Genomic DNA, 16,194 nt, shown 5'->3' with positions numbered 1-16,194 from the left:
TCCCGAGCCACGTACTCCGGCCTACGGGTCGCCCAGGCGCCTTCTTTAGCAAATCCGACTATAAATTCTTATTTTCTGAAATTTTTTACTTTTTTAAAGGAGAAACATTAGTCATGATATTCATAAAAATAGGGTAACGACTAATTGTTAGTGACGGGCGTTCGAATCTCAGCTTCGAAACGATTCGAAGTTATTCAATACTGAAAAGATTCGAATCGGTCCGAATCTTATTTGAAACAAGAATTTCTTGAAAGTATTCTTGATAAGTCTAGGGCGTGCGGATCGTCTCGAGGCTCGCAAACCCGAACTTCGGGACGCGGCGGAAAAATTCGGGCGGGCCCGGGCGAGATCTCTGTCAAAACTTCTGCCCAGAATTCGAAGAGAATCTTGGGAGTATCGGGATCCCGCCCGAATACCTAGCCATTCGAAAGCCAATTCTGACGTATCAATAATCATAATTTTAATAATAAATATAATCATTTCTGTGCGTGTTTTGATTATTTCTATGGTTGATGTTTCTCCTTAATAAGAGGTAATATTTCAACAATGACGCACAGATCAATACAAGCATTACTCCGTACTAAATGTTCTTCATGATTTCATGATATGTTTTATTAAAGTAGAATTGGAGAATCTTTTTGATTTAATTTCATAGAATTGGTTTAATTAAAATGATAATTAAACTGAATTAGTTTGGAAGTAAATATTTGGCGGGATAATTTTATTATTATTTTCTACATAATTGGAAACATAAGGTTTGGATGACTTTATACTGTTCTCGTTAATTTAGGGAAGCATACGTTATATTTTCCGGTGGTTTAGCGTACGATACAACTGGGCGAACTCCGAGCATAACGGTCATACATGGGAAAACCACCACTGTACTAGAAATGGAGCACAATGTGATAGACTTCATAACACTATGTGAAAGTCCATGGACCAGTGGTATATAAAACAATTATCAGATTTTAAATAAATAAGTGAATTATCTATAGAAACGTATTTTCTTGTGTTACATGGCTTATATTTTTGGCGTAACAAGTATCGACCTTGCGCATTCAAATTCCACTTTTATTATTTCGTCTATAATTCTGATCGTCTATCTATTTGAATTTTAATAACACAGCAGGTATATGAAATTGTAATGAATAATTCTGCTTTCATTTGCACAGATTATCAGGATCCATATGCTGTTGTGGTTCTACTACAGAATGACTTGGTTGTGATAGATTTGTTAACGCCTGGATTTCCGTGTTTAGAAAATCCATATCCAATGGATATACACGAATCACCTGTAACATGCTGCGCGTACTTTGCAGATTGTCCTTCAGATTTAGTACCTGCCTTTTATTCGGTCGGTTCTAAGTCTCAAAAAAAGACTGGATTCAGCGAAAAGGATTGGCCGATATCTGGTGGGGAATGGAGTTCGAGTTCAAGTAGTTATAACGAAATTATTTTAACTGGGTAAGTATTTGCAATTATTGCAACTAATGTAATATAGTGCAACAAATACAGTAATCCCATGTTAACTCTTTGAGTGGCGGAAAGTTTGGAGGAATGGCCCTTTAATTCGGTTAAGCGTTTCTTAGCAATCGCTTCTGCCGAACTCCTTTTGTTCTGCTCTGAACATATGCCGGCAATAATGAAATTTTAAACTTGTATACTGTGTACTAAATTTTCATGGGAGTACGATCGATGGATAGGCTAGATTCTTTTGATGAAAATGAGTCCAAATCATACCATATTCGGGCTATTTCTAAAGGATTTTACTTATAGTCGAATTAACGAAAGAAGGCACCTTGGGACCTGGGCCACAATTTGCGACGTTGCCGCTACTCCAGGCTTGCAATTGGTGCTTCCCCTACGCGGCTCCCTACGCCTTGGCCAATGACTTTCGACTACTTAGCTGTGGGCCTATACTGAATCCATCCTAAGAAAAACCCTAACGTCCATACCGTTTTGTGACCGATCTGCGCAGCCCCCCACTACTGCTTACGGGCCCGACGCAGGCGATTGTTTGTAGCGCTTTACCTGCCGGGTTCCCTGCTTCTCCAAGGGCGGGACGTGACCGATGTCAATGTCAACACTGCAGGTTGCGGAACGGTTGACAGAGAGGTAACAGGCGGTAAGACGGAGAAAAACGTAGGCGGTTAAGTGGGGAGTCGGACCAATCAGCGCCTCCTCAGAACCATCCCTGCGCGAACGAGGTTTTTCTTAGGATGGAACAACTATAGAGTAATCGTTGTCCTTGTCGGGTGCATTTTGCTATCCTCTTCCAGAGGGCAAACCGTCCTTCCCACAGAGATTTGACAGAGTGTCAAATCTTATTGGCTATTGCGGTACGCGCCATGCAGAATGAATGGCGGACAAGTGGTGGAATACAGGCTCATAGGATTCTTATTCTGTTTTGGGTCATTCCACGCCAAATTAAACAATCACTTATTGCACTCGATGTCGGGAATTTTTGTTCAAACTGAAATATTAGGAAAGGGTTTCACTCATCACTTTGCTGGTTTTGAATTTGTTCAATTTTTGCCTATTTTCATGAAACCGAGTTGTACTTGCGAATTTTTATCTCGGAAACTCTTTATCGTATTGAATTCATTCTTTTTTCATTTTAATCTAGAAAGTGCGGGCTATTCTAATACTAATTTTTTATATTGAAAAATTAATTTTGTAATTTTGAAAATTATAACCAGTTTCATTTTGCAAATTTCACGTACGAAATATTCTGCTTTCGAGAATGGAATTTTGAAAATTATGTTGAAGAATTTCATTAATTCTGTATTTTGTAATCAAGTTCAAAACCTGTTAAACAATGACTCAAACCTTTCCATAATTTCACGTAATTCACAAAATACATATTGCATTCTGATCAAAGTCTCTAAAAATGTGATCGGATTTGGCGAGGAGTGATTTGTAGATGAAGAAATCTGTTTTATCGAGCGAGTGAGAGAGACACAGTTGCGCTTGAAGATAGAAAGAGACGTTCGATCTGCTACACAACGTGGCAACGTCGCACGAAGTACGGAGCGGGCATTGGGTCTCTCCCGAGCCACGCGCGCCGGCGTACGGGCCGCCCAGGTGCCTTCTTTCGTTAATTGGACTATAGCTTTGATCCTATTTATGTTTGGTGCCTGTTTGTTTGGGATATGGTTCAAACCTAGCAACTCAATTTTCACCCACTTCCTCTAATCCAATTGTCTTGAAACTTTGCAGGCGTGTCTAGTTTGAATGACAATACAATTTCTTTTTAAAAAAGTAAAAAAAAATATATAAATAAATGTAGAAAAACCCACAAACACTAAAAACTAGAGAATAAAAAAATATAACAAAATTATTATGTTAAACGATTTTACTAAAAATGCACTAAAAACTAAAAAATAATCATTTTCTTCTACTACAATTTCGGTGGTGATATGTGATTTGAAATAAAATCATACAAACTCTGTGATTATCCTGTAGAATTCAAATCAATTGTAAAGAAAAAGGATAAGCAGAGTTTGTATGATTTTATTTAAAGTCGCACATTACCATCGAAATTATAGTGCAAGAAAATAATTATTTTTTAGTTTTTAGTGCATTATTAGTAAAATCGTTTAACATAATTTTTTTATATATTTTTATTTATTAATAATACTTAATTCGAACCCCTTCCTTCACGTGTGATTAAAAGTAGCCCGAATAAGGTCGAGTATAGACACATTTTCATCAATAAAGCCTTGCCATTCCGTTGCTAATAAATTCGGGAAAATCTAATAGCGAATATAGAAATTACAATTTTTGTTACTCGATAATAAATTACATGTGTTTTAAAAAATGCAATTACAAATTTATGATCATGATTAGTGTTGTTGCATAAAATGTAATTGTTAACATATGTATATTACTCACAGAGCCGTGTATGTAAGAAATGCAGCAACTGTTGTATGAGAGTGCAAAGTTTCTAAATTTCTTTCTGCAAACGGTTTTAATACATTCATTGATACAATAATGTATTTTTTTACAAAAGCTGAATTAATAGTGCCTACATCAATAATTATTTTTATTACTTGAACATATTGAACCGTTTATTTTTTACATATTAAGTTTGACTACTAAATGTGCTAAAGCAAAATAGGAAATAACTACCTTATTTGCTATTTTAATTGTAGGCATGCTGATGGTAGTATAAAATTTTGGGATGCATCTGCAGGCACTTTACAAGTTCTTTATAAATTAAAGACGGCGAAACTTTTTGAAAAAGGCAGAACGCGTAGTATAGACTCGGAAGAAGATCCACTAGCAATACAACTCATGTTCCTGTGCCCCGAAAGTCGGAAATTAGCGATTGCGGGAAGTGGAAAACACGTTGTTTTGTTTAAATTCAAAAAAGTTGAAAGTATGTCCGAAGTAGTGGTGAGTAATTAATTCTTTACTAGACAGCTACAACTATTGTCATTTTTGCTGTTAAAATTGATTAAAAATTTTGTATCATATTTTGAGTGAGTATTGTATAAAAATCTAGGCGGCACACCGAATTGTGAAAAAGTAAATTTAATAAACTATAAATTTGATATTTTAGTTGAACTTCTATCATATTTAATTATTTTCGTTATCACAGTCACCTGTTCTTTAAAGAAAAGTAGGATGTAGTGCATACTTACATTTAGGTGACTGTTATACTTGTACGCATTTAAATTTATTACAGAGATAATAAAATATCATATTATAACACTATTTCACAGTTGTCCATTTTTACACGGCATTTTTTATAGAAATTTAATACAAACTTGTTTATATTTACTGTAGACTTTGGAGGTATCATTGTCAGCAGATCCAGGAAAAGAAGCGGAAGGTTCGCCTGAGCATGATTCTCCGGCTGGTAATACCTCAGGAAGTAGCGAAGCCAAAAACACCGAATCAAATCAATCAGTTAAAGTTAAGAGTGGTTTACAGAAACGAGCTCCAGGCTTCCAAGCAACACTGATTTGCTTAACGGTTGCTGCTAGTGGAGAACAACCGGAAAATATAACAGCTCTTTGTTTGAACTCTTCCTATGGCTTGTAAGTATGTAGACTATATTTAATTCTCTCCTTAACGCAAGGATATTTGAGAATGAGTAATAATTTATCTTTATAAAAAAGCTGTTCTTAGATCGGAGAAAGAATCGGCTTGGGTGGTATGGGCAGTTTAAAAAATGACCCATTGAATAAAGTATTAAAACATTTTGTATTAAGGCAGAAATTAGTCTTAAAATTTTTGTTAATAATGCTTATTATTCTTATTACTATCAGCTACTTTTATTCTATATATTTAATACATCTACTTTCTGGAAATTATTACTGTCATCATAAGTAAGGTTCATTGCTACTTACAACATTCATAAAATGGGGTAGTTATTGCATTCGAATGCATTCGCAACTCAAGGTATCAACCAAGATGTTGAATACCGTTTATTATATACTAGCTTAAAGTATCCGGCGTTTCCCGGGTAAAACTTTGATTGCCACAGAGTGTCACGGGGGTGAAATAAGGGGAAAGGGGAGGGATGTCCAGATTGCATGGTAGCTATATGTTCCACAGGGTTTAGGGAGTAATTATGCAAAATTTGGTCTAGATCGGTTAAGAACATCGGAATAAAAAGTATCCTATATGTTATTCTCGGTCCTAGATTACGTGTATACAAAATTTCAGAAAGATCCGTTGCGTAGTTGCGACGTGATTGAGTAACAAACATCCAAACACACTTTAGCATTTATTATATTAAGGTCGGGGCCAGATATATTGGCCAGTGAGTTCGTTTTCGTGAGCAGCGATCGAGGAGAAATCAACCACCGTCATCTGACGATCATGGATTTGTCCAGAGTTAGGAGCGATGGGGCCGCAGTGATGGAGGGGGAAACACCTACAGGAGCGGTAGTAATGTGTGCGCGAACTGACACCAGCGCCAAGCCAGCCAAGTGGCGCCAACGCGAATTTAACCACGGCCAACCAGCGTCGCCGGGAAATAGATTGTCGACGCTGGTTGGGCGTGGATAGCTTCGCGTTGGCGCCACTTGGTTGGCTTGGCGCTGGTGTCAGTTCGCGCATTACCACCGCTCCTGTTGGTGTTTCCCCCTCCATCATTGCGGCCCCATCGCTCCTAACGCTGGATTTTGTCAGTTGGAGTGGCAAGGCCCCCGAAGGGTATGGTGGGGTAACGTGAACGCTGCTTGGTTCCGCCTGTAACGTAGCTATGAGGCTGTTGTTTATTCTTAACGTAATAGTTGTATGCGTTACGAAGCTATGCGTAGACCAATACGAGATGAAGCTATCGAGAAAGAATCAATTTTCGACCAATAAAACTCTTGAATTTTTTCGGACTTAACGCACACCTATTCTGATATATGTATTTCTACGCTAAGAACTCGGTTTGGCCTACATATCAGAAGCTTGGCGCTATCCCCACTACTTGCTGGCCCATTTTTGTTCGGCGAAGGCGAGGGCAGAGTTAGAAGCGATGGGGCCTAAGTGATGGAGGGGAAAACACCTACAGGAGCGGTGGTAATGTGTGCGCGAACTGACGTCAGCGCCAAGCCAGTCAAGTGGCCCCAACGCGAAGCCGCTGGCGTCAGTTCGCGCACACATTACCACCGCTTCTGTAGGTGTTTCCCCCTCCATTACTTAGGCCCCATCGCTCCTAATTCTGGGCGAGAGCGAGTCAGAGTCCAGATGAAAATGAGTCTACACTCAACTACAATCTGATTAATTATTTTCACTGATACTTATAATTAGTAGCGCACTCAGGATTTAATCTTGAAGAAAGCCGAGTTGAACGGATAAAAATATTTTTAATGCAAATTCAATAAAATTCATTAAGTAATTATAAATATTTATTTAAAGAATGAAACCCAATTATTTTCTTTTTGCAAAGCTCTTGAATTACTTCAGTCGTGGATACATTAATCTCCTTTTTCTTTTTTCTTTGCGGGGTGACAGGAGGGCATCTTGGCTTACCCTCTGGGTGCGCCAATGCTTATAATTCAAAATACATCTCAATAAGTCCGTCTTTAGACTTATTTTTCTTGGAAGATCCTTGTCCATCCATTGGCAGCTCTCTCATGAAGAGTTAATAAAAAATAAAGGGTTTTACATTTTTATTAGTGTTGGCAAAATGTTTCAAAATACAAAAACAACTGGGCAAAAGCTTTTCAGCAGAAGTGATCGCACGGAAAGCTCCGACCGACTTAAAACGACATTTCGCAAAATCTTGCACCACTCAAAATTATAAAACCCCGGAACATTCTGAAATAAATTCGCTAAATTCTTTTGTTTCACGTGTGATACATTTTGACGCCTCCGTATCAATGCCATGAGTTAATAATAATCTGATTATTAATTTGGCACTTAACTCAAGGACCAGATAGTGGCCGCCCTTTATTAAAATCACTGTAAAGGATTGTGGCCGGTCCGCAATCATAAGCGTATTTTGAAGTTCTGGTGTACATATTTCCAGATAATCAATTGTCGTAATACAGTGCGCACTCGTTATAGGCCCATTTCTACCATGCGTTGTGCGCCCGGCGGCTATCCCCACCATTTATTGGAATCCTTTGGACGAGCAGAGCTGGTCTGGAATTCCTAAATAAATCCTACACGTAGTCGAGGGAGAACACCTACAAGAGTGGCGTTAATGTGTGCGTGAACTGGCGCCAGCGCCAACGCGAAGCCAACCACGGTCAATCAGCGTCGCCGGAAAATAGGTTGTCGACGCTGATTGGCCGTGGTTGGATTCGCATTGGCGTCGGTTGGCTGAAGTCACGATATTTTCACGCACACATTAACGCCACTCCTGTAGGTGTTCCCCCTCCACTACGAGTAGGATTTATTTAGGAATTCCCTACCAGTTCTGCGTACGAGAGTGAGAGAACCCGAGACGAGGCTCTTTCGTTTCCTCTCGCTCGCTCTTGGGTTTTCTTACTCGCGCCATTGGCCACGCAGAATAGTGTCCAGGAGTGCGACTGTGTCGCTTTCATATAAAAGCAATTTTAGAAATTAGGAGAAATTGAAATTTTTTTTCGATAAACATGAGACTTGTTTATCTTTGTATTTCACGTTAATTCAAAAACTATGGGTAAATGTACATGCATTGAAAATACATACACTGTATTTCATTTGCGTCTCATTATTTAAATTTACTTAATTACACGTCCTTTTTTAATTTTCTTAGACTATGTAATTTTGATAAATGGTCATCCTTAAATTACGTAAGGCTTTTTAGGGAGGGAGGGGGTCGCGAATTTCTTACGTTTTCTTACAGGGGCGGGGGTAGCGTCTTACGTAAAAATTTTTTAACCAAATTTTCAATAAATACAAATTCTATCATTAATGTTCCGGAAAAGTAGTTTTAGTTTAAATTTCTCAAAACCGAGTTCAATGAATTATATAAACCTTTAAAAGAATTTTAATAACTGAAAAAATTAAGAGTAAAAAATATTACGTAAGGAGGGGGTTGGATCACATCTTACGAATTCTTATGCTGGGGCTGGGAGGGGGTAAGAATTCGCCAAAATTACCCTTACGTAATTTAAGGACGGCCCCTAAGAGGCGCAACAGTTGTCTAAGAATAGTTACTTTTTAATTTCAGGATGGCTTATGGAAATGAGTCCGGTGTAGTGATAATAGACATCGTGCAGAAATTGTCTTTGCTTGTGCTAAACACAGCGGACATCGGTGGTGGTACGGATCCATATCAACGCGTACTACGCAGTCCGAAACGTCAGGACGACTTAAAACGGGAAAACGAAGATAAAGCAAGGAGTCCTAGCACAGATCAGGTAAAATGTATTTCTTTCTCAATCATAATCACCTTAAATATTAAAATTCTCACCCTTTTCATTCTCCTCGATTTCGTCTGAAAAGATGTCTTGAAATATGCATTTCGCTTTTTCTAGACATTAAAATTAATGATCTTTGTTGTTGCATGAATGTAAAAAGATTACATAACTTCAGTGTTTAATTTCTTCCCAAATTCGTAATTATAAGTCGTTCTCCTTTGTAAATATTAAAAATTTCAGTTCTGAAAAATGTCAACGTGATACGCCAGCTTCTATGCGTGTACTGAAAGTAGACATCATTAAATAGTCGTAGGTCATATAATTATATTTTCGAAAATAGTTTTCCAACAACATTATTTAAAAGCTACGATTTTATTTGACTTTGCACAGGATTATTAATTGTAGTATATAAATAAGAACCTTTTAGATCGTTAAAACATTAAATTTTTCAGAAAAGTAAGTGACATTTATATTACTTAACAAAATAGCTGTTTTGCTTTGTGAATTTTCTTTACGTTATTGCCTACCAAGGTACAAATAAACAGTTTTAAACAGCACTTATCGAGAACAATAATCAACTTCACTTTAAACACCCAAAGCCAAACCCAATAACTATTTAATCGAATAAAAATAATCTAGTTGACGTTGAAAAGTTCTTTACATCAACGCTTTAAAATCTAACAAGTTTAACTTACGCGAAACTAAATATTGAATACGAAACTATTTTTCAAAATTTAATTTCACTCATTCATTTTGTTTCCTTGTATTCATAACTATTTCGCGTTAATTTTAATTCATAAAGTGCTTTTAACTAACTCATCGTTTAGATAAATAAAATCTAATAGTTTAAGTAAGTATATAACAGCATATAAATTCCAAGCAGAAAATTTGCATACATACAAATGATGTATTTACACCATCGTTATAATTTTTTTTTAGATATTTATTAAAAAGATAAAATATAAAAATACTTTATGAGACTGTTTAATATTTCAACAAGTAAAAGCTTTTGTACAATTTTATTTCTTATTGTTAATCAGTCGATGAGATTATCATTTTTCCGAACATAGGAAGTTGCCTTAAATATTCAAGAAAATATTACATGCGCAATATGAACATTATTAGAGTCCATAATATTAAAGAAAAAAAGTAATTGATTCGAAAGAATGAATAATATGATAGAATTACTTCTTGTTACATGCATATGCAAATATACATTAGTTGGTGGAAAAAATACAGGGTGTTCGACTACAGGTAGGAACAAATTTGAGATGTAATTTTAGACATCAGAATTAGACGAAAATCAGGAATAGCGATATTGTGGTTGAAGCTTTGTTTCTTAGTTATAAGCGTTTGAAGATTTGCCTAAAAGCAGGCAACGTAAAGGGTATCGTTGCATTACACCACACCTGCCAACTCGCTAGAATGCATAGTTTCTATTATGTCCACTATAGTACATTGTATTACCGAGACACACGTGCGCAGAAATCACACCACCCAAATAAAAAAAAATCAGTTCTGCACTAAGGCGTGTAAAAAAAATTAAAAAATAACACTACCGCACTGAAACACTACAGTAGTCGAACACCCTGTACAAGTAGCACCGTAAATTCGGTTAGCAAGTAGGAAAGTAATTGAGGCATATATACCCGAGGCCGTTAACAGCATTCTCATTACAAGTTTCGCGGTATAAAAATTTGGCAGTTGATGACTAACACTATGTAAATTAAGTAAGTTGTTATGCGGACTGTGTCTGCAATCTGTATATGAATTAAAAAATTTCAGAAGAATTCATTTTGTATATCTGTTTAATTTTTTATAAACAAAAACCTTGTTCTTTACAATCTTATGTAAATGTAATGTGCACACAAGACACACAGACACGTACACAAAAAGAATGCATATTTTCTGCTTGGAACGTTTAAAATTAGAAACGTTATAGGCAAAAATGTGTATGTGAGAACGAATTGAACTATTTTAAATAAGAAACGAGAATGTTATCGGCAACTAGTGGTCAAACTTGTCATTTTCCATGTGCCGAGATTTAAAATTTAGTTGTAACAGAATTATATAAATTTTTTAATAAGAAATATTTAATAACTAATATATCCAATAAATGTTAGGTGTAGATACTCACTGTAAATGTATTCATTATATTTTAAAAATCGTTTATTATGCATTTAATGTTTAGCTAACTATGTGTCTACCCACGTTGAAACAAGTAAGAGCAATCATTTATTTCGTTAAAGAAACAGCTAGAATTTTTGTTTTCGTTCTATGACATGCGATAATACTTTGTTAACGAATATAAACAAACTCGACGAAAGTAGGTAGTAAATGGTAGACGATTTTTCAGTTTTACTATTAGCTTTGGATTCGTACTTATTATTAGACATTCGATCAATGTTGAACATGTAGAACCGAGAAACAAACAACACAATCAGAAAGTAGTTCAAAATATTAGAAAATGACTGTCGTTGCGATTGTGTATTGCTTAATGGCTCATTGTCAGTAAAATTTACGTGTGCGCCGATTTTCACATAAACGTTTGATGGGATCTGTGCATGTAGTATACATAGGATTAATCATAAAAGTATAATGATACAAAACATGTAAGAGGGTAAATCAAAGTCTAAACATGCACTTTCCATTGTATTAACACATTTTGGTATGAAAACAAGAAATGCATGAAGCGATTAATGGCAATACAAATACCGTCGATACAGATGTAATGAAATTAAAGTTGCTTTTATGAAGTACACAGAACAGAACAAATCTAATGATTTCATTCACCGTGTAATATGGTAAACAGGGTGTTCAGCAACAGGTGTCAGAAACTTTGAGGGGTGATTCTACATACAAAAAATAAGACGGAAATCAAGAAGGATGAAATTGCGACTTCGTTTCCAAGCTATTAATTGTGAAAATACGCGCAAACAGGGCCTGGCGTGAGGGACTTACAATTATGTATACATACAGGGTGTCCCAGAATTGAGGGATAATCCGGAACATACAATATCCTGATGCAAGAAGACATCGAAAAGTCCTTTACCGTTTTGCGATCCGAGGCTTCGTTCACGAGATATTAACAGTTGAATATTAGCGGTGCAACTTCTGGGCCGCGAGATTCAAAGCCGAAACAGCTGACGCGGAGCAGTGACCCCTAGCACGCACACGTAGGAAGCACAAGTAGATACAGACGCACGCATATGCGTTAGCAGCGCTAACCCATTTTCACTGTTTGAACCACACGGTCGGCTCTACTGTTGTGTGGACCTGTATCTACACGCGCCTCCTGTGTGTGCGTGCGAGTGTACACTACCGCGCGCTCAACAGACTCGGCTTGGAACCTCGTGGCCTGGAAATTGCACCGCTAATATTCAACTGTTAATATCTCGAAAACGAAGCATAAGAACCCAAAACGGTAAAGAACTTTTCGATGTGTTCTTGTATCAAGATATTGTATGTTCCGGATTGTTCTTCAATTCTGGGACACCCTGTATACATACAAGTGGAGTACTGCTGGGCGCGTTAGCTAGGCGCGTTAGCTAGGCGCGTTAACTGTCTGAGAGCAGCGTTGCGAGAAGTAGGGAAAAATGTTCACGTTGACGGCTGCTGACGTAGTAAGGAGTAGTAGAGGGAGAACAGCTGTTGGAAGTTGAAAAGGAGACCGCACAGGTTATGCAATCGGTTCTGGAATGAGACTGGGTGGACATTGTAGTGCACACCTAGTGTTACAAAACCGTAAAGGGTTTTTGTACAGTGGGCCTTCGTTTTCGAGAAATTTGAGTTCAAAGTTTTGCGCGACAGTAGTATTTCAGTTGTGCAAACATTCTTAGGAAGCAACGGTCGTAGCTGCGATATTAACAAGGAGACCGCACAGGTTATGCAATCGGTTCTGGAATGAGACTGGGTGGACATTGTAGTGCACACCTAGTGTTACAAAACCGTAAAGGGTTTTTGTACAGTGGGCCTTCGTTTTCGAGAAATTTGAGTTCAAAGTTTTGCGCAACAGTAGTATTTCAGTTGTGCAAACATTCTTAGGAAGCAACGGTCGTAGCTGCGATATTAACAAGGAGACCGCACAGGTTATGCAATCGGTTCTGGAATGAGACTGGGTGGACATTGTAGTGCACACCTAGTGTTACAAAACCGTAAAGGGTTTTTGTACAGTGGGCCTTCGTTTTCGAGAAATTTGAGTTCAAAGTTTTGCGCAACAGTAGTATTTCAGTTGTGCAAACATTCTTAGGAAGCAACGGTCGTAGCTGCGATATTAACAAGGAGACCGCACAGGTTATGCAATCGGTTCTGGAATGAGACTGGGTGGACATTGTAGTGCACACCTAGTGTTACAAAACCGTAAAGGGTTTTTGTACAGTGGGCCTTCATTTTCGAGAAATTTGAGTTCAAAGTTTTGCGCAACAGTAGTATTTCAGTTGTGCAAACATTCTTAGGAAGCAACGGTCGTAGCTGCGATATTAAGATGTTTGGCTACGGTGCTGGAGGTTTTCGGTTCGATTCCTGGTGCGCGCTTGTTTTTTTTTTTCTTTTTCTTACCGTAGTAATGCAATGGCTGCACCTAAAATTATTTTGCGCTGTAACGATGTTAATATATATTATTACAATAATACTGCACACAAAGTACAAACATAATACAAGTGCAGATATAATATAAATATAATAAAACCGCAAATTACAAATAATATCAGTGCAACAATATTAATATTATTATCATTATCGATGATGTATTAAATTTACTACGTCTATAAGTGTGAGTGCTTTTATATATTTAAAAAATATGCCGAAGACGTCGCGGGCTGCAGACTATCGAATAGACTTTAACGGCAGTTAGAGCTCCGGTCATATCTGACCGTAGAGATAGTCGTATACAGTAATTTCTCGAAAACGAAGGCCCACTGTACAAAAACCCTCTACGGTTTTGTAACACTAGGTGTGCATTACAATGTCCACCCAGTCTCATTCCAAAACCGATTGCATAACCTGTGCGGTCTCCTTGTCAGTGATGTAGTATGGGGCAGTACGGGGGGAATCCTTGCATGGTGTGCACAAGTCGATTAGTTATATATATACCAGCGCTGTCCAGCGTAGGGGCCCCTCACGCGCCTGCTTCCCCTTCCAATCTTTCTCTCGCACAGCGTGCCTTCCGTTGTCAAGGAGACCGCGCGACGCTAAGAAGGCTGCCATGACGGGCTAGTTGGATTAGCGTCATGCGGTATCCCTGACAACGCGGACGGGAGTGGGAGAACCCTAAGCTCCCGCGGGAGCGACCTTGGACAGCGCTGATATATACTGTCCTATGTGGCATTTTTTCATTTTTTGAGATATGTTGAAATATTTGAAGTTCCACACGTCTTTTACCTTTTAAGTAAAATTAGAAAACTCTAAGTGCTTTGTAAAGATTTATAAACAGTCTAATGTATTTAACCTAACTTTTTTCCAAATGGTTAAAATATGCTATCTAAAACAATTAATGAATTGGTACGTCAATAATACATCACCTACCGCTACACCTGTTACAACAAAATTATATTAGGCTGTTACGAAATAATGATAACATGATTTAATTTGAATGAAGGGAAATAAGGACGGTACAATGTAAATGATAAAACTTCAGTTTTCTCGGTTGTTTCAAAATGTTAGATAGGACATTTTAACTAAAGAGGGCAGTATAGCTCTCCGTGACGTCGGCTACATCTATAGCTATCCATGACGACAGGCGCCCCTACGGTACCGGGTGCTCGCGGCAACCCTGGTCAGGCACGGCAAGTCTAACAATAAGTCGTTCGCGTCAGACGCTTTTTACGTGTATTTTCAACAGTTAATAACTCGGAAACGTCGCCTCAAACGGAATTTTGTCATTCTTGATTTTCGTCTTATTTTGGCATGTAGAACACCCCTTAAAGTTTCTGACACCTGTTGCCCAACACCCTGTACGACAGCGCTGTCCAGCGGTGAGGCCCCTCACGCGCCTGCTCCCCTTCCAACCAGTGATGTCAGAATCGTGGGACGTGGGAGAAACGGTTACCCCTAAAATGACCTACCGTCGCCTCCCACTATGGCCTACCGTCATACCCCACTCTCTTCCCATCGCACTGCACACAAGCATATCCCTACTCCTGCCCGTGTGCTCGGCAGCCCAACAGACAGCTCACATGGACAGGAGTAGGGATATGCTTGTGTGCAGTGCGATGGAAAGAAAGTGAGGGACGACGGTAGGCCATAGTGGGAGACAACGGTAGGTTATAGTGGGGGTAACCATTTCTCCCACGTCCCACGATTGTGGCATCACTGCTTCCAACCGCTGTGTCCCCACACAATATTCGCTTAATATGTAGCATTAGCATTGGCTCGCTGTGGCGACGTGTATCACTAATGCATACGTCATGTGCAGGGTTCGTAGCGATTAATTGCAGTGAATGGAGGGGGAAACACCTACAGGAGCGGTGGTTATGCGTGCATGAACTGCGCCTGCGTCAGCATACGCCGCTCGGCACCACACCTTAACCACCGCTCCTGTAGGTGTTTTCCCCTTCATTCACTGTAATTAATCGCTACGAACCCTGGTCACGTGTAATATCAACGTCCACTTTAGGGTCGCGCGTATCCCTGACGACGCGGACGAGAGTTGGAGAACCCAGTGTTCGGAGGGAGTCGGCTCCAATGATGGAGGGGGAAGCACCTACAGGAGTGGTGGTTATGTGTGCGTGACTGACGCAGGTGCAGTTCACGCATACATAACCACCACTCCTGTAGGTGTTTCCCCCTCCATCATTGGAGCCGACTCCCTCCGAACACTGGGAGAACCCCACAGAGCTCGCGTGCTCTGGCTTGGACAGCGCTGTTGTATGATTTAAATTTCAAGCATTTACTTTCTACTCGTACGTTTGCTAGCAGATATTACACAAGTACCTATAGTTGGTGGAACAAATCCGGCGACGTTACAAAATTATTGGGGATAACGAACTCAGATGTCAGGAGTAAACCGCCTATGAATATATTCAGTATAGTTTTTAGTCATGGTATTGAACACAAAATTAATCTATTCCTCGGGGCCGTTGAGGTGTAGACCTCATTATACTTAGCTGCTCTATTTCATGAGCGGTAGTTTCACTCGTAGGTTTCTTTTAAGGCCAAAAAAAATCAAATCAAGGTGGATAGCTGTCTTTAGGTTTTTGGGACTTATAGTAGGTGACGAAACTCATTCGCCGTAACGTACTTACATGGATATAACTTTGCATACAACATGAGTGTGTCCCAACCCAAGTATGCCGTTATATTTGTTCCATGTACTATAACAGTTTTTTATATTACACCGTGCTTATGTATGTACGTATCTATATGTCATATGTTTACATGGTGATATTTAGGAGCAAGC

The 16,194-nt window shown here is 38.7% G+C and overlaps 1 protein-coding gene across 11 annotated transcripts in view; it reads left to right on the top strand.

Annotated features, from left to right (window-relative positions):
• Tomosyn (syntaxin-binding protein tomosyn) overlaps window positions 1-16,194 on the top strand; it is a 144,334-nt gene that overhangs the window by 76,472 nt on the left and 51,668 nt on the right. For 10 of the 11 annotated variants that reach the window (XM_076810338.1, XM_076810342.1, XM_076810335.1 and 7 more), the window contains 5 exons: window positions 791-945; window positions 1,173-1,464; window positions 4,155-4,398; window positions 4,792-5,045; window positions 8,609-8,798. In XM_076810338.1, coding sequence (XP_076666453.1) covers window positions 791-945; window positions 1,173-1,464; window positions 4,155-4,398; window positions 4,792-5,045; window positions 8,609-8,798 — 1,135 coding nt within the window. Of the gene's footprint in view, window positions 1-790; window positions 946-1,172; window positions 1,465-4,154; window positions 4,399-4,791; window positions 5,046-8,608; window positions 8,799-10,989; window positions 11,020-16,194 lie in introns of all 11 variants that reach the window. The other variant, XM_076810344.1, reaches the window with a different exon arrangement.

This window comes from Andrena cerasifolii, chromosome 4 (genome assembly GCF_050908995.1).
Source record: "Andrena cerasifolii isolate SP2316 chromosome 4, iyAndCera1_principal, whole genome shotgun sequence".
NCBI lineage: Eukaryota > Metazoa > Arthropoda > Insecta > Hymenoptera > Andrenidae > Andrena > Andrena cerasifolii.
Note: the sequence above shows the minus strand (reverse complement) of the source record. Positions and strands in the feature narration are given on the sequence as shown.